General features: G+C 42.9%; 1 protein-coding gene across 4 annotated transcripts in view; it reads left to right on the forward strand.

The window, feature by feature from the left end:
• The window catches only part of Lekr1 (leucine, glutamate and lysine rich 1), a 170,139-nt gene that overhangs the window by 145,968 nt on the left and 4,530 nt on the right, over positions 1-19,641 (forward strand). For 3 of the 4 annotated variants that reach the window (XM_029474779.1, XM_029474780.1, XM_021158486.2), the window contains 3 exons: positions 1,711-1,875; positions 5,123-5,422; positions 16,384-17,146. In XM_029474779.1, coding sequence (XP_029330639.1) covers positions 1,711-1,875; positions 5,123-5,422; positions 16,384-16,788 — 870 coding nt within the window. In that variant the 3' untranslated portion in view covers positions 16,789-17,146. Of the gene's footprint in view, positions 1-1,710; positions 1,876-5,122; positions 5,423-16,383; positions 17,147-19,641 lie in introns of those variants that run through there. The other variant, XR_003836153.1, reaches the window with a different exon arrangement.

Genomic DNA, 19,641 nt, shown 5'->3' on the forward strand with positions numbered 1-19,641 from the left:
TGGATTGGAGAATGGCCTTTTTTTCAGGAGAATTAGTGTAGTGGAAAGAGAGGCATAGGAGAATGGGCCAAAGATTTATTTTGTTTGGTGTGGAGGGGAGGGAATAGCTGGGAATATGCTGTTCTGTGTGCAGACGTAGGGAAAGTGAGGGAGAAATAGTCTTTAGGGCCATTGTTGAGACTCTTACCTGGGAGTTGTCCACCTGGAGGCAGGCAGTCATGCGCGTCTGACCTTCAGCGAGTGCTCTTTCCCCTCAAGGTCACTAGTAACCTGTCCCCAAACAATGGAGAACTGCGTTTTGAGAGAGACAGAATATCTCCTCTTGTTGTGTCTACACTTTTGCAGTTCTGTCCTCCAGGCTGTAAATCCTACTGAGCCAGGGGCGAGTCTCCTTGCTCACATTATGTAATCCAAAGGGCTTCCTATAAAGTTGTGAGTAAACTTTCTGTGTCCTGGTATCTCAGTTTCAGGGATCCTGTGAGAAACCCAGGTTGACCTCGTTCCTTCTTTAAATGACCAGAAACAGAGTCAGAAACAGTAGGGGTCAACAGTCTCTTCCCAGTTTAGCTGGCATTCACCACACCCCATAGAATTTGCGTCTTAGCATGGCACAGTGTAGAGCTGGAGCTGATCTGCTGCAGGGATCTCATGTCTGATCTCAGAAGATGGAATCTGCAGTGAGTTACTCGGTTACTTACAGGTTTTTTGTCTCTTGCTCTATTAGGCAGAGCCAAAGCCAATAGTTAAAAGCCACATTGAGGAAGATTTTGGCTGAACTACAGGAAAAACTGCTTAATGCTTAGAAATGGAAACTCCTGCTGGGGAAGAAGTGAGTTATGGTTCCATGATGTGTGAGGCACTGTGGGACATCCTTCCATGTCAGTTCTGTGGCAGAGACTGCAGGGCTTTCCCGTGGAGGCCGTCTCCACGGGCTGTTGAATTCTTGCCCATGCATCAGCCTTACATGGATGCTTTGCCTCATTTAATCCTCATAAAGGCCCCCAAAGGAACTAGTTACAACCCCACCAGGACAGCTTATGGTCACAAACTTAAGGACACAGCCAGCAAGTGTCAAGGCCATCTCAAATTAAAGTCCTTACTGTTTTTTCCACAGTTGATGAGGCATGAGAGACTGAACCAGGGTTTTCTAAAGGCCCTTCCAGCACTGGGATTCCTCAGGAGTCTATGTGGGGATGTGGATGGCTGTTGTCCATTCATTCTAGTCTCACTCGCATTAACATGTCAGCCTGTGACCAGCCATGTGACAGAGACACTTGGCACTTCGGCTTCTGTTCTGTTTTCAGCTGAGCATAGTCTAACCTCAGTTTGGGGGTAGAAGGTATTTGTTTTGTTTTTTTATTTTGTTTTGTTTTTCAGGTCTCCTGATGAGGATTGAGTTAGCAGTGTAAATGCTTTTAGTAGTTTAGTCTTCAGTTTTAGATCTTTTAGTCGTTTTAAGTATAAATGACTCAGCTTTAGTTCTAAGAACTGTCATCTCTACTAAGTTTTCAGTTTTAGTTACTACAATATTTGACCCAAGGTCAACTTGGAGAAGAGAACTTCTAAGTTAACATTTTTAATACTAAAAATTTTAAATGCCTTAATTAAAAACTTGATATTTGGCTATTTTAAAGATTAGTCTGAGAATACATTGAATGTACTTATTTCGAGGTAAAATAGCTTTGTATATTTTGACATGCTGTTTTCCAGATTGAAGCTGAGCTTAGCAAGGAAAGAGCCCGGCATCTCATTGAGTTCCAGGATCAAGCTCTTCTCTTTAAGGAGGAAGCTAAACTGGAACTTGACATTGAAAAAGAAAAGCACCAGGAAATAATCCGGAAGTATCAGCAAGAACATGAGGACCTGCAGAGGAAGGTTCGTCAGCACCGCTGGTGCTATGCTCTGGGACACGCCGGCGTGCTCCCCTCGGGCATGCTCAGTGACACACTCTCCATGACACACTCTCCACTCTCCCCTTGGGCATGCTCTGACATGCACTGCATGCTCCCCTCGGGCGTGCTCTGTGACACACACTGCATGTTCCCCTCCTCGGGCATGCTCTGTGACACGTGCTGCATGTTCCCCTCGGGCGTGCCTTCTTTTCCACGCGTTTGTTCTACCCACACAGATAAATCGTTTGCTTTACCTGTTCTTCAGAAAGGATGCTGGAGATAAATTACAGAGGCACACAACCAAGCTCTGTATGCATCTGCTTTCTTCTGACATCAGCTTACCTCTAAAACTGACTACACTGCATGACTCATAACTAGCATGGCTACATAGTCCAACATCAAAAGATAATAAAGTATTTCACACAATTAAAACTTTCCTTCCTAGAGTTTAACCTTCTTAACTGAAGATATTTTGTTTTTGTTTGTTGTTTTGTTGTGGTTTTTTGGTTTTTGGTTTTTTGAGACAGGGTTTCTCTGTGTAGCCCTGACTGTCCTGGAACTCACTTTGTAGACCAGGCTGGCCTCAAACTCAGAAATCCGCCTGCCTCTGCCTCCCCAGTGCTGGGATTAAAGGCGTGTGCCACCACTGCCCGGCTAACTGAAGATATTTTAATTCTAATTAATTCTAAGCATTTTTGGATGAGTTAAAATACTATAAAAAGCAGAGTCTGTTGAAGTACCCCTGCTTTGTTGCTTGATTGTTGGTTTTACATCCTCCTGCCTCAGCCTCCCAAGGGTTGGGGTTACAGATGTGTACCACCAAGCTAGGCAAGGTATTCCTGCTTTTATATGACTTAAGTGTAAAGATGGAGAAAAGGATGGGGAGGAAGGGAGGGACAGGGAGGCAGAGAGCAAGAGAATGAATCAAAATTCAGTGTGAAACATATTTTGAAAATACTCATTAAGAATCCATGTTAGGGCTCAGCAGGTGAAGGCACTTGCCACTATTAAAAACATGAAATCAACTCCTGAGACACCATGGTGCGATTAGAGAGCCAGCTTCTACATGGTATTCTCTGATGTCCCCATATACACCAAGGCATACAAGTTCCTGTACACACACACACACACACACACACACACAGATAATGTCACTAAGATATTAATTTTTATTTTTTAACCTGTTTTAAAATCCATGTTAGGGGCTAGAGAGGGTGAGTTCTGCAGTAAGAGCATTTATTGTGACAGAGGACTGAGGTTCAAACTCAAGTACCTCCACGAGGGCTCACAACACCCTGCAACTCCAGGCCCGTAGGCACTGACCTTAGGCAGCACATGGTACACGTAATAAAGAAATCTAATCAAGCGTCCAGCAGCCCAAGGGCCTCTGTTTCTGTGTGAAGATGGAGAGTTTAGCCATCCCAGAGGGCTCTGCAGGTGCTCTGTCCTGAAATTCTTGATGATTTCATCTTTGAATTTGTGAATTTTTAAAGTGAATTTCTATTAAAACAGTGAAGTATATGCTGGGAACTTGGTGCCACCGCTCCCCTGATGGTCTGGTCTGTCTGGGACAGGTCCTCACATCTTCCCGCAGAGCTCCTGGCACCAAAGGCTCCCAGAGTAGCCATTCCTTCCTTCCTTCAGCTCACGACTACGGTTGTCCTGAATAGTCTGGAACTTCATGGGCAGAGAAATGCAAACAAAATAATTCCATTACTTAAAAAAGCTCTAAATTCAAGTGTTTTAGGTGAAGTCTGATTTTTAAACATTAACTCCTATTTTTAAAATCCAAACTTATATTTTTGTGGCCCTGTGAAGCTCCTGTCACAAGGACAGCTTGCTCTGTGTCTTTGTCACTTCTGTCAGGGGTGGGGGTGGAAGGAAACCATTGTTTAGACACAAGTGACCCTCTCTTCCTTCTTCTGGATTAGTTGAAAATAATAGAATATTAATTTCTGAAATGACTCATGGTGGTGAATAGATTTCCTCCCAAAGCTATTCCTTATGTAAATTTAACATGTGAAACACATTTTCGATGCACACTGTTTTGAAGCAGTGGTCCAGCGCGCTCTGGGAGCTCTCCCCTGTGCCATTTCCAGATTTCCATGGCTCGTTTGCTACTGGAGTGTAAGTAGGGACCTTAGATGAGCTTCTGCAAGGCTGCTCTTGTGTGCTCTTGTTCTACTGCTGTTTGCTTGCCGATGGTTTGTTTCCGTTTTCATTTTATAACCCAATAGCTCACACTGATCTGTCACTCCCCACAAAGCTGTGGCTGCCCGTAGACCCACAGTGGCTCTTGCCTTGCTTAGGATTTCAGGCATGAGCCATCAAGCTAAACTTTCTCTTTTCTAAGGAGAAAAAGCCTTTTCCATTCTGAAGGGATGATTTGGGCAGAAGGTCCCCTGAATTATTGTCTAATGTTCTTGTGTAAGGTGAGAAGCGATACCTTTGCACCGTCGTGTCCTGGCATTCTCTAGAACCGCCATAATGACACCAGAGTGGCCACTTGTCTTTCAGTTCAGTTCACTCAAATGTGATACTTCTTCCAACATATTGGTTCAATTGCCAATGCTCTGTAGCCAGTCCTGGCTTTCCAGAGCCTACTATGCTCATCCCAGCTAAATCACCAGCTGTGACAGATCAGCCATAGTGGTAAAGGGATTTCACTGTTAAAATTAGATACAAAGTTGACCTGAGAGAGATGGGGGTGGGGGGCCGGTATTTTTAAACATTTACTGGCACCCCACTGTCATTACATGTAGAACAGTACAGAATGTCTATGATCACAAGATGTGGGAGAGTGCAGCTATAGAAGACTGAGCTAGTGTCTGGGGTACTTCTGTCTATATATAAGAAAGAAAAAATATGTCCCAGGAGAACTTGGTGTTCTGGTGTGAATGGGGCACAACTGTGGTGTTCTCTTTCTGTGTCTCCAAAAACCAGTCAGGCACCTGGAGGTTCCAGAGCCCAGCCATGCCCTCTCCCATCTGTTTGTGAAAACTTGAGTTACTTTTGGCAGCTGGATTCAATCACAGAGATTTAAATATTTCCAAAGATGCCCAAGTAGTTAATAGGATACCATTTTTGGGAAATAAATAAATAAAACTCTGTGTTGCCTTAAAACAATCTGAAGGCCTATATATGACATGGGATGCAAGCACACTGGTTTATTAGAAGAAACTTAACAACAGCACACTTGTCTGTATACTAACGTGAGACTTATCTTATAGATAGGTGACCTAATCGCAGATGCTACAAAAGACCTGAGGCTGGAAGTGGCCTCTCTCCAAGAAAAACTCCATGAATCCCATGCACGATACACAGAAGAGTCTGAATCAAAGAAAAAAGAAATTGAAGACCTGAAAAATCTGGTTGCAGAATTCCAGTGTCGTTTGAAAAAGGAAACTGGCTATGATGATTCAATTTCCGAAGAGTTGAAGAAGGAAATGAAACAGAAGTCAGACGAGCTGGAAAGAGTAAGGCTGGCCCAGACACAGCTGCTGCAGCAGTTCAACCAGTCACAGGAAGAGGTAGGAAGCAGATAGCCCCCACTGAGGAGCATGGCCAGTTAAAAAGCAGGCAGGCAGACAGGCAGACAGACAGGCAGACAGACAGACAGACGCAAATGTGACAGGCAGTTGGAGGTCAAGAAGAGAGTACACAGCCTGGCTCCCAGGCATCCCTTGGCTTCATAGGACAGTTCTCTTCTTAAGTATCATTTATTCTTTGAGAATCTCATACATACAAACTGTGTATCTCTGTTAGTCATAATCATACACATCCCTTCCCTTATTTCAACTATGGAATCCCCCTATGCCCTCTTCCCAACCTGATGTCTAGTGTTTTGTTTTGTTTTGTTTTGTTTAATAATAGTCCCATGTATCCATGAGTGTGCAGCCATCTACTGGGGCCTGGTCCATCTACCAGGGGCCACACCCTAAAGAAAAGCTGACTGTCTTTCCCCTAGTAGCCATCAGTTGTCAGCACTGCTTCTCAGCTAGGGTTGGGAGGCTCATGTGGCCTGATCCTATGTGGTTCTTATATATACAGTCTCAGCCTCCTCAGAGTTCAGAAGTACAAGGGTCTTGTCGTGTCCTGGAGAATACCCAACCCTATTTCTTAGACTCTTTCTGTTCCCTCTTCCACCAAGTTCCATGGACCCTGGGGGGATTGGTGTGATATTGATGTCCCATTTTTGGCTGAGCCCTTTCTAGAAACCAGTTCTGTGCAGCAAATAATCACTTAAAAGCTCCACGCCTAGAAGTCTTACAATTAGATCTTACTTGCTTTAATAATAAATCTTCACCTAAGAAAATGTCAGAGCACATGTTGCTTACATTTAAAAAAATATGGACAACATAAAGATAATTTGAGTTTCATGTTTTACAGCTCTGTCAGCCTGACTTGTAAAGCAACTTATATGCTTTCGTCTTCTGCCTTACATATGCACAGTTATATCAGTAGTGTTTTCTTGTTCTGAAGTAGGCTTATTTCTATTGAGAAATTTTTATCTCTGGCTTATTTATGATGAATTGCTAAACATGTTAGAAAGAGTGTAACAATTGATCATAATACTTGATCGCATAATAGCGATATAGCATATAAGGAAGAGTGAACGGTTTTGAATGTCAGTGAGAAATAAGATTTTGGTCTGCCATATTGGCACGTTAATGAAGAAGCAAATAAAAAGTGCTAGCAATAATATTGTTTATTAATAATAAACACTATTTTTTGCTATATTTAAATTGCCAACCAAAACTGAGAGCTTATATCACCATAAATGTGAACTACGGGGTGGAAAAAGTGCTAAATAAGAACAGTGTCTACCTTTAGATGTAGCCTTATTTATGTGTCACAGGTGAGACGCTAACAAACAAGCTTGGAGAGTTTCACAGGCTCGCACAGTGAGAGAGGCAAGACTCAGACTCGAGTCTCAGAGGGACAAAGATTCCTATTCCAGGAAGACTTTTTACATTTTATTTATTTATTTATTTATTTATTTATTTATTTTTAAGACGGTTTCTCTGTATAGCCCTGGCTGTCCTGGAACTCACTTTGTAGACCAGGCTGGCCTCGAACTCAGAAATCCGCCTGCCTCTGCCTCCCAAGTGCTGGGATTAAAGGTGTACGCCACCACCGCCCAGCCCAGGAAGACTTTTTGATTCTAAATTTCAGGGCAACCTCAGGCTTAGCCCATAATATCTCCTAGTCAAGATTACTTACTTTTACTCTAAAAGCAAACAAAACCAAAACAAACAAACAGAAAAGAGTAAATCCAATCCAGCCTGGGCTGGGGAGGAGGGGCCCCCAGAGGGCAGCCAGTGAGCTCGTGAGGGACAGCAGCTCAGGCCAGGCAGGAGAGGAGCACACTGGAGAAACTGAGGAAAGAGGAGCTGCTCACTCACTTCTACTGGGTCCATACTAACATTCCCATGGACAACAGTGGGCGAAGGGAGAGAAAGGCCAAGTCACTGGACTAGCAAGTCTGAAGCCAAAAAAAAAAAAAAAAATGGCAGTGCAAAAAGAGTAAGAAGTGACCCATCCAGAGGACAAGTAAACAGAAAAAAGAAGAAGGCCAATTTTTAAAAATGCAAGTTATCATCTATGTAGGTTTTGAGCACTATGCTAGATAAAACAGTGGTATAATTATGAAAAAATGGTAACTAACTCCTGGGAAATGTTAAAGAAATGACCTACACAGAAATTTATCACATGAAACCTTACACGGAAGGGTAGAGACACCCTATATTACAAGTCTATAATTTATCGCTACTTGCTAAATTGCCCTCAAAGACAGTGACTTCAAACAATAAGAGTTCATAGTCTCACTTCTTTTTCGAAAGATTTATTTACTTATATTTATGTGTGCATTTGTGTCTGTGTGAGTATATGTCTATAGGTCCTGCTGCACACAACTGTGCTCACCAGTGAAGGTCGGAAGAGGGTGTCAGGTGTTCTTGTCTGTCATTCTTAGTCTGTTTTAGACAGAATGTCTCCCTGTACCTGGGGCTGTCAAGGAGGTGTCCTCAGCTAAGCCAACAAGCCCCGACCTTCCTCCTGTCTCTGCCACCACAGTGATGGAGTTACAGCTGTGTGCAAACCATCTAGCTTGTTGCATGGATGATAGGGTTCAAACTGAAGTCCTCGTGATGGTACAGAAGGCCTGCCGAGCCACCCAGACATCTCTCCAGCCCCTCCTGTCTGTGGATAAAGAAGCTGTTATAGTCTAGCTGGATCTGGTTCGGTATCTCTTATGAGGTTGGTGTGAGGGTGCCTAAGTTGTAATAATCTCAGCTAGAGGCTCAGCGATGATAAGCTGGGCTTCTAGCTCACTGGTATGGGCAAAGTTATATTAACAGGTTAATAGTCTCATGGGCTATTAATAGAGAACATGTGGCTTTTGGTCATGGCATCCCTCAATGCTGTGCCACATGGGCATCTCCATAGAAGAACTCACATTGTCTGCTGGCTTCCCTCAGAACCAGTAGAGAAAGGGTGCCAAGACAGAAGCCACAGTCCTTAGGTAACCCAGAAGGGACAGCTCATGCCTTTCTTCATGTTCTATTTATTACAAATGAGCCAGTAAGTCCAACTCACATGCATAGTGAGCAAGTACCCAAGATGTGACTATCAGACAAGTAGTCCTGGACCATCGAAAGCTCCTTTATGTGTTGCTTTTGCTGTGATTTGTTATCTGTTGCTGTAATTAAACACCATGATCAGAGCAATAAAAGAATAAGTTTAGTTGACCTTACACCTTCAGAGACCTTACACTTATGGTGGTGGAGCAAGGGCATGGAGATACTGTTAAGCCATCTGCAACCTCAAATTTTCCATCCATCTACTTTGTTCCCAGAAATAACAACTCTGAGACTTTTTTATATATGAAAAAAAATGTTTAAGCCAATAGCTTTGGCTCTGTTCTCCAACTAACTCATATCTTAATTACCCTTTTTTCTTTTTAATTCTAACTCGTGGTTGTCAATTTCATATGACAGTCTTATTCTGTGTCTAGGGCAAAATCTCCACTCTGACTCAATCCCAGAATCCCTCTCTTCCCCTGCCAGATGTCCCACCTTCCATTCCTGCCTCAGCTCTTTTGCCAATCAGACTTTTATTGACAACGTTTGATTTGTTCCATGCAGTACAAGAGATATCTCTATAAGACAGATGGCTGGAGCAGCAGCTGAAGGCTCAGATCTTGATCCACAAGCAGGAGGTAGAAAGAGACATTGGGAATGGCACAAATCTTTAGAAACCTCAAAGCCTACCCTGTAGTGACACATCTTCTCCAGGCCACACCTCCTCAAACAATTGTTTGAGAAGGGCCATCCTTCTCAAAAATTCCACCAACTAGAAACCAGCTATTCAAACGCAAGTCTACACTGCATCTTCTGACCACACCATCTGGAGGTGATGTTAGCAAAACTAAAAAGGAAAGGTGGATTTCTTTCCAGATCAGAGAGCTAAGGAGAGCTCATCTCACAAGACTCCTAGCTGTGAAAGGTATTAAGACAGATGTCATTTTCAAAAATATGGCTTCTGGGCCTGGAGAAGTCCATGACTCAGCAGTGAAAAGCCAAGGTTGTTCGTCCAGATGACAGGGGTCAATTCCCAGCACTCAGGCGCAGCTCACAACTGCCTGTAACTCTGGTTCCAGTGGATCTGATGCCTCTTTTGACCTTCAAGGACGCCTACACACATGGAGTGCACAGACACACACTAAAACAAAATAAAATATGAATTTCTACAATATAAAAAGATATTAGGTTTGTGTGAAAATAGTCATGGCTCGTTACTAGAGGGGAGAAACTGTTGTTCATAAAATAAAAATAATGAAAGAATCCCACAGGACAGTTTCCTTCCAGGGGAGGGACAAGTAGACTAAGTTTTCCATCAGAGGTTACCAAAATGTCACCTCAAATTAAATAACGAGAACTGAAATATAAGTAAATATCTAAGGCTGTTTCTCTAGGTAAACATGCCAAAGTACAGAATATGCTTATAAAACAGGGAATGAGCCAATGAAAGTAGTAGAGTTTATGAGCAGAAAGAATGTGAGCTGTAAATAAAGTCATATGAAACGGAAAGTTCTGTGTGTTTTTCATCATGTTCTTCAGACACTTTAAGTTCCTTGGATTCTGGAGATTTAAAAGCTGTAATTACTTGGAGAAAGAAATCCCATTAGAATAAAGATAAGTTAGTGCCCTCCTAAGGAGGCGAATGAAGGTCAGGAAGTCCTGTGCTCTCTCAAGAGGCCAGAGAGTGAGTGGAATTTGTTTCAATTGTGGAAAGGGTAAGGAGGAAGCTGAAGCCTCTGACAGGCAAGCTGGGCCTTCCTCAGTGTAGGGACTTGAAAAGTGACACAGTAACAGAAGGTGAAGAAGGGATGGAAAACAAAAGCACCGGAAATGTGAGTCTAAACAAGACTTCAGGAAGTTCTTACTGGGAAAAAGACACACACAGTAAAAAAGTGAAACAGCAAAAACAAAACAAACAAGAACAGGAAGTTAACGTTAGCAAGTAGCTCATTGTCATTAACACCAAATTAAAACAAGGCGTGCTTTTGGTAACAGTGGTCCTTGGGTCATGTAAATTCCACAGGGATTCCTTTAAGACAATGTGGCCCAATATAAGAAGCTTCATGGTGATCTTGGGATTTAGAGAAAGAGTGCAATTGTTTAAAGGAAATCCAAAGGAAAACAGAGAACTCAACCTTTTTGTTGTTTGAAGACCATAGAAAAGAAAGTAAGAGGGTGCACTGGCTAATTTTGTGTCAACTTGACACAGCTGAAGTTATCACAGAGAAAGGAGCTTCAGTTGAGGAAATGCCTCCATGAGATCCAACTGTAAGGCATTTTCTCAATTAGTGATCAAGGGGGATAGGCCCCTTGTGGGTGGGACCATCTCTGGGCTGGTAGTCTTGGGTTCTATAAGAGAGCAAGCTGAGTAAGCCAGAGGAGGCAAGCCAGTAAAGAACATCCCTCCATGGCCTCTGCATCAGCTCCTGCATTCTGACCTGCTTGAGTTCCAGTCCTGACTTCCTTTGGTGATGAACAGCAGTGTGGAAGTGTAAGCCGAATAAACCCTTTCCTCCCCAACTTGCTTCTTGGTCATGATGTTTGTGCAGGAATAGAAACCCTGACTAAGACAGAGGAGCAGAGGTGTCAAATTTTGCAGTTCTTATGGCCCATCTAATGGTAGTTTAACAAGTTTAAAAATAGAAAACAGCACTGCTGGTTAAACATGGAGAATTCCACGAAGAATGGAATGGCTGTGTTTGTCCCTACCTTACCGCACTGCCACAAAATAAAAAGTGAAATCTATTGCCCGTTGTCAATGAGGGGATCCCAAAGAAGAAACGTAATTACATGGAACTACTACAGGGAGACTCAGAAAAGGGAGACACAAAATATCTCTGAAAACAGGATTAAAGAATGGAGCCCAAAATAGGACTGATTGAGAGTAAAAGGAGCAAAATGACTTTTAGGGACACACAGCCCCCCAGTGCCACTACCCAGTGCCTAGGAAGACACCTGATGTGTTCTCTCTAGCAGAATGAGAAATGCACTGTGTGTGAGAATACATCAGAGCAAAGACTAGAACAAGAGCTGTAGGGAACAGGTGGGAGATAGCCGGTCCTTGTCACAAACTCCTTTCCCACAGTCCAAACAGCCAAGAACTTAGAAGAGTCCATGTGTGCTGGCAGTTGGGGTATTAAGACAATGGCTATATCCATGTCCAGTCTACCAGCCCAGAAATGTGCTAGCCCATAACCCTACAGTACAAACACACACACACCATGTGCCATTTGGGAACTCATTCTTTAATCATAAACAGGCAAAGACCACTTAATATTTTAGAACTGTCTCTAATATGAAGGACAGCAACCAGCAATAAATGAAAGCATAGTTAGTCCAGCCAGATTTAGTCACCAAGTGTGTTGACTTGCAGTGTTTTCCTTTTGAGAGCATTCACATGTCATAGTTGTGGCTGAAGGGTTGACAGTCAATATTTGCAGCAACACACCTGTTTTTATTGTTAGGTTGCTTCTCCTCGGCACCCTGTGTTTGCTTTCACTTAAGAAACAATAAGAGAAATTATAAATCAAAGCTATGTGCTGCAGACTCGGGAGACGGTGTCTCCAGACTGTTAGCACAGTAGTGAGCTGTGGGGCGTCAGAGGAACTGAGTACGGATCTTATGTAACCTTCTAAAATATTGGGATCGTGAGTGATCTTAAGCCTTTTGATATCTAAAACTGCTTCCAAATATGAAATCTGCTTCAAAAAGCATTTACATGGGAAAAATTTGACAAAGCTTTGATGATGATGGATTTATGTAAACCTGCAAAGTGGAATTTTATGAATACATAGCATTTGCAAGCACAAATGGCTTATTTTCAGAAGGGATTTTCTTCATCTGGGAGTACGTATTTATGCACTTCAAATGCATATGTAATTGATATAGAAAAAACCAGCATGCTCCTCTCTGATAATTCTATGTAGGAGAATAAGAAACCCAAGTCCAGTCAGTAAGTTATCCAACAAGTGATTCTCAACCCTGAGACGTGAAATCACAGCATCGCTTTCTCTTTCAAAGAGTAAAGTGTTTAAGGATCAGGCTTAGGCCTGGCTGGCTGACAGCGGGGAACAGATGAGCTGAGAACCCAAGAATTTGGCCACAGAGCATGCGCAGATGTGGGCTCAGCAAGGGCATCTCTGCCTGTAAAGAAGGAAGGCGATGTCGGGACAGTGACACATTGGGAAGAAATATGGAGACATTGCTTTGTTTTACTTAATTAATGGTGAGAAGATATTAAAAGTGGATTGTTGATTTAGAACAGGAAATCCTAAATTATGTGTGTTTTAGGCTCTTCTCCCTCATCTTGAAAAACTGGCTCTCGAAGACCATTATTCTGAGGTATTTTATTATTTCTATGACTTTTATTCTGAGAAGCTTATAATAGTTGGTTTTATTGTGTTTGTAAGCATGGGTATATAATTTTAATACTTCTTCCTGACATTCCTAAAATTTTATTTAGTTTCTCATTCCTAGTTTACCAAAAAGCCATTTCCATTGTTAATCTGCAGTGTTGGGCTGACTGGCTGGGTGGAGGCGGGGCACATCCTTTGCTAGCTCTTACTCATCTGTCTAGTTTCCACACCTTGTCCACCAAACCTCCATCACCTCAGGTGCCCCCCATCCTCCCCGACCCAGCTGGCTGGACACCCACTGTCCTGAGTTCTTTCTGGTTAGAGCTGGCAAAAACTGTGTCCTCTATCATCGTGTGACTGGGCAGGACCTCGTGTAAACCATGAACAAGACCATCTGTGCCTCTTCTTCAATGAAGCCTTCTTTCCTGGCATCCCCCATCTCTGCCCCGCTCTGCCAAATACAGCTGATTCAGAAACTCCACAACCAGGATTCTCACCTTCACAATAATCAGGCCACTCAGCAAAGCCTTCTCTTGCTTCTTCTCTGTGTTTGAAACTCAAAACACTCAGCTGTTTCTAAGGGTAAAAATGGCAACACATATAAACCAGTCACTCATACCTTTCAAAATGTGGGAAATTGGCCACTTTTAATATTAGAAAGTTTAAGTACATGGGTAAGCTGATTTACATTTTAATCTTTTACCTACAGACTCAGTGGGAGTGCAATTAGGCAGTGAATTATTTTAAGTCCAATTGAATTGGCTTTTTGTCTGAGGCAGCGGGTAGACAGTGCTCAACACCAATGGATGGGCCTTAGGACCAGAGCAGTAATTCTCTCTTCCCTAGGCCACACTCACCCAGGGCTCAGGACAGAACCTCCTCTATGAAAGCTTTGAGTCCCTGCTGTACTCTGTTTCCCACCCTGCAATGACTTTCACAAAGCTGGCCTGGCGAGCTTCTTTCCATGCCAGTGTGACCGTGCCAGTGCCCTGCTTGAAATATCTTCCCATGATCCAGCTGGCCCTCTCAGAGCCAAGTAAAATCTCTAGCAATAACACACTGCCAAGGTTCTTATGTGCCTCGCTCACTTCCTCCTACCTCAGTGCTGATCTCTCCTCCTGTGTCTATACGCTGAGTCTTCTAGCTGCCGTGTTCCATTGTGGATGTGTCTCTCTTGCTGCCCTCTCGGCTTGGGAACCCCACTTTGCCTTCTTTACCTGGTACATGCCTGCCATTTCATTTTGACTTCCAGGTCTGTTGCAATCTAGTAATAACTACTTGACCATGCTATGGTAAAATGTAGCTCAAGATCATCTTATCTCAGACTCGTCGAGAACAGTGGCCTCACTGGCCATTCTCATGTCGGCTGGGGAGTTCCAGCCTCATCAAGCATACTCTAGCTTACAGATATTTTCATGTTAGTCAATAAAACTACATATTACAAGTCTGCCACAGCCAGATGTAATAACACATGCACGTATGCCTTTGGTGCCGGCATTTGGGAAGGGGGGGGGGGGNGGGCACAGGCACAGGCACAGAAGCAGATGGTGATCTCTGAGTCTGAGGCCAGCCTTGTCTACAGAGTGAGTTTCAGGACAGGCAGAGATGGTACAAAGTAAGAGTCTGTCTCAAAACCAAACCAACCAACCAATCAACCAGAGACATAGACAGACAAAAGAGTCTGCATACCCCAGCCCTCTTGCCTAAGTTCTGAAAACAATGTAGCCTCAGCAGTGATGCTCCTCACACAGGATGGAATTTTCCACTAATGTGTCTGCTGTGTCATGTCCACGTCACCTTCATGTGCTGGCACACTCCATTCCTCAAATAACAATTTCCTAAACTTTCCAATGTTCTGTTTCCATATTTTACCCTATAATTGAAGAAATTATGATGCCTAAAACTGCGATGTAGTATTTATTTAGGGGAAGACTTGGTAAAGTCAGCAGAGAAAACTAGGCAGAGAAAATGAGGGTATTAGGATATCCACCCAAAAAATCAGTGTTGGCACAGGTGGAAGTCCCAGTTGTGGAGCCTGTCTTCAGTTCCGAGGCCCCCCTGGTTTGGGAAATAATAGAAAGAATTAATGCTTTGTTCTGAAAGCTAATGGTGGTGAAGGATGAGTTGCAGAGTGGCTGGCCTCACACTGAGACAGTCAGCAGCCCTTTCCCTCCCTCCCTCGCTGATCTTCCTCTCAGCTGGACCATGGCCAGGAGTCATTGGAACGTGCAAGCTGAGAGCTTGCTGGCTGGTTCAGCCCTCTCTGACTGGAAAGCAGTCTGCTGGCTCTGCACTGTGCTCAGCTGCACCTGCTGTTGCCAATGCCTTTCTCTTCCTCTACCTTTCCAGTCCCCTTGCCACTTGCCCGAAGCCATTTTCTAAGGGACTTGCCTCGGGTCTGTAGAGTATTACTTTCCTTTGAAGCTCAAATTCAAGTGCAGTAAGTTGATAAGATCTTACTTTTCTCTAATGAGCACCCCTGCCATCCCCATCTTGACTTTTCATATTATACACCTGTTACTCCTGCATATCCCCGTGTGTGTGTGTGTGTGTATGTGTGTGTGTGTGTGTGTGTATGAATGAAACCTGACTCTTCAAAGTTTGCTTAAGCTAGGGTACTTTATACTAATTAATTGAAAACAACTTAAATTTGATTACTTCTACACATTTTGCCCGCGTATTGAATGTATAAATAATGTGTATACATATAGATAAATATCGATGTATATAGTACTTTACATATATGTAGATACTGTAAATAAATTTTAAAAATACAGTAGACTCCTTTTTAAAAGAAAGGTCAAATTAATAGCGTTTAGAATTCTTGAGGAAATCAGATGAAAACATCTTCCCAGTTTCTATCTCCTTGATGTCCTAGACATGAAGTGTATATGCCTGCAATATTAATGAAGCACGTGCCTCATACAGGCACAGGGCTAGGAGGCAGCAGGCCTCCACCACTTCAGAGCCGGTTGCTCTGAACAAGTTATGTAACAAACCGGGGCTTCTGGGTCTTTCTGTGTTGAATATGTCAGGAGCAGTGAACATGATGGCTCTAACACAGCACCTTATCAATCAATCTGCCTCGCTAGCGGCTTGATACTTCCCCCACCCCTGACTTCCAACAACTATTCAGGTTGAGTTGATGAAAGCCAGACGACAAAGTCACAAATGCCAATAGTTTCCAATTCCTCTAAAAAAATTAAAAACAAGCAGAGGCAAATACTAGACCAATTGCTTAAAATATATATGAATGGGAACTATGTGTGTATGCAGGGCAAATACAGATGAGGACTCAGTCCCACCGTACCATCTACGGAATCCCTGGACAGTCATTCCACCTCACCTACAAGGGCAAGGGGCTGAATGTTCTGTTAGTGTCCTTTCCAGTCTCACACTCTATTTTTCATTTCTCTGTCTCATGGGGTAGAGTATTAAAAGAGACAGAGAATACAGCCTCTGACCTGCAGCTCAGTTCTGATTTAAATTGTCAGTAACGCTCCACTTACATAAACTGTTTAAAGTCAGGGGTGCTTTTTCCTCATCTCTTTTCAGAACACTTTTCTCCAGGAAACCGTGCGCAGAGAGTGTGAAGAACGCTTTGAACTAACGGAGGCTTTGAGTCAAGCCAAAGAACAGCTCCTGGAGCTCAGGAGGAGCGGAGGAAACTTACCGTGTTCCCTCAATAAGGGCACCCTAACCTACCCTGCCTCGGCAGTCAGTAATCACCGCGAGCTAAGCAGTGGGAGACAGAACTGTGGACGAGGCACCGGCACACCCAGCCTGCGTGGACTGCCAAAACCCACAGCTTCCCCGACCCCAGATAAGCTCAAGAAGGTCAGCAGCTCGGGACTGCCCGCCCTTTCCCAGGCATATCCTCCCAGGGGCCGAGCAATTTCAGTAAACGAGGCCAGGCAGAGGTTGACAGCCATCCTTCGCAGGAGGTTGAGTCAGCAGTGATGACCTGCTTCAGGAGGGTCCCACCCACGGGACACACACCCTTTCACAGCAGGGCAGAGACTCACTGTAACCGGGTACCGGGAAACAAACATAGCTGTAGATATAGTTAACAAGAAATGTACAAAGCTAGGAACTGTGAAGCCACAGTTTTCAAAGGGCCTTGGAAATTGCAACAGATAATGAAGTTGGTACTCCAGAGGTCTGATTTCTACGTTCATGTATGTATTTTATGCTCCTCGAGTCTGGCCCTTAGAGACAGCAGGGAAAAGCATCTCAGCCTGGCGAGTTTTTCCTCTTCCTCCCTCACTTCCTGTCTTTCATCCTCCCCTTTCTCTCCTTTTCCTACCATAGCAAGTAGATTATCACCACAAAATAGATTATATTGGTTTTATGGTATCTTTTTCATTTGTTTATTGAGCTAAACAGATGTAAGTATTCCAATTAGAAAAAGAAAGTCCTTGATTTCCAAAGTCCTTACTTCCAGTATTTACAGAGCTGATAGTCACCATCAAATGCTCCTCATAGCTGAGTCAAAAGGAAGGAGAGCCTTTAGAAGACCATCTGCTGGGAGGCTGGGACCTGCTACAAAAGATGGGGATTCCCATTCAGGGGAAAGTAGTTTGAACCTCTATCAATATTTTAGAAAGCGACATGACCATGAAAATATCTCTTGGTGGATATTTTCTCATTGAATACTTTTTGGTACACAGCCGAGTTCTATTGTACTTGCATTCTCCAGTCATTGGGAAGAGAACTAACACAAGGTCACTTAGTAAAAAGAATATAATGCTAATTTGGATTCAAAATTGATTGCCCTTGGAAATGTCTAACTGATTAACAGTTTCTATTCTCAGTGTGAGAATGTAAAACAAGATATGCTATTTAAAGTTATCAAGCTTCTGGCTCATCTAGCTGATCTTACCTAAGGCTAACACTCATCTGTCCTCTCTCCATGTGATAGGACTGTATTTGTCTTTCTAATGGTGGCGGGGGGGGGGGTGCTAAATCGGATGTATCATGGACTTTAAACTTTCCCCTTCTCATATAGGAATACTAGTGACACGTGATTATAGCACATTTAATTATCTATTTGGCTGCAGTGTTGATGAGAGAAACCAGTGATACCTAGCATCCTAACTACTGCTAAAGAAATAGCATTGATAAACAAAATCATGGTTATCTCCCATCTTTTTAAGGCTGTTTTAACCTTAAAATAATTCCACATTAGGTCCCTGGCTTCCTGGCTACCTTAGGTAAAGTCATCTTTGTGTTACGTATTAGAGTGCTTTCTTTTGGTTACAGAGGTGGCCGTTCTTCATAATGGCATTCCACAAGAGAGCACAAACCGCAGAAGAGTGGCTCAATGATTGCCCTGGCCCTCTCTGCAGATAAGAAGCAGATGAAAAGCATGCGACTTAGCTGAAGGAGTATACTTAGGGATAGAGTTGAACCAGAACCACTCCCTCAATCCCAGCCTTTCCAGCCTTCAAAGGTTCCCAGGGCTCCACCAGGACTGGTGTCAACAGCACCCACACTGTAGCTAATTAACGTCGTTCCTCTTGAAGTGCTCTGGCTTTTCAAACCTGAGTTTGTATAAGAAGGAAAGTTGATTCAGGGAAGAATAACTACAAAGTAACAAATGTCCTTTTACTAATTATATTTTTCTAGAGAACTCTAATAGAAGTGTGCATCTATGAAAATAAGAAACGTTAACTGGTATTCCCCTTCCTTGGTATCATCATGTGTAATGCAACAGGGGCCACAGCACCAGACCTCCTTGCCCTGAGCTTTTGTTTGCACTTTGAATTATAAATACCTGTGACATAAGGCAGACGGTAAAGTGAGCAAAGGCACGGACTGGCTTGCGCCGTGATCTCTGTCATCAGGTCCCACATGCTTTTTCACTGTTTTGCAATTTCAGCAGGAGTCATAGGTATACAATGAGTTTATTTTACTGGGAATACAGGTTAATAAGAAAAGTCACGTGTAAGCTTTTCTAAACTGATAGAAGGACTACTATTGCAAAATATGGCTTCTTAGTTTGTTGATATACTCCTGCGTTACAATGAATAACTCTGTAACTCAGAATGGAACCATTGTTTGCCACGAGGCTGTGTTATATGCTACAAAGATATCAGAGAAGCATAAACAGAAAAATGGTTTACATTAATTTAACCTACACCATCTGAAGAATACAGCTTGAGCTATAGGAATATGTAGTTGAAGAAACAAATCCCTAGAAGTGACACAAGAACTGGAAACTTAGAGGTTAAAACATAGCTCCTTTATTTTTTGAGTGATGAACTCTAAGCATGAAAGAGTATCAAGAATGTTAAGAAAGTAGTGAAGGGCTAGATACATGGCTCAACAATTAGGAGCGCTTGCATCTCTTGCAGAGAATTCTGGTTTGGATCCTGTCTGCAACTCCATCCTCCATCAGAACCTGATGCCCTCCTCTTACTTCTAGGGGCACTGCACACAGGTGACACACATACATATATCCTGGCAAACTACCAATACACATAAAGTAAAGAAATAATTTAAAATAATAAATAATTTAGGATTCTGAAGTATTAGAGCATCTTGAACTACAGGTTAATCCTAAAGCTATCATAAAAAAGTGATGGTGAGAGCTAGAAAAAGGAAAAATGGGAAAACAGCATAGATCTTCAAGAATTATACAGTAGGGGCCAAGAATAAAGTATATGCAAGATGTGAAATGGAAGGGAGTATTGACCAAGTGTATTAGTCAGGGTTCTCTAGAGTCACAGAACTTATGGATAGTCTCTATATAGTAAAAGAATTTATTGATGACTTACAGTCGGCAGCCCAATTCCCAACAATGGTTCAGTC

The sequence above is a fragment of the Mus caroli genome, chromosome 3, assembly GCF_900094665.2.
Source record: "Mus caroli chromosome 3, CAROLI_EIJ_v1.1, whole genome shotgun sequence".
NCBI classification, from domain to species: domain Eukaryota; kingdom Metazoa; phylum Chordata; class Mammalia; order Rodentia; family Muridae; genus Mus; species Mus caroli.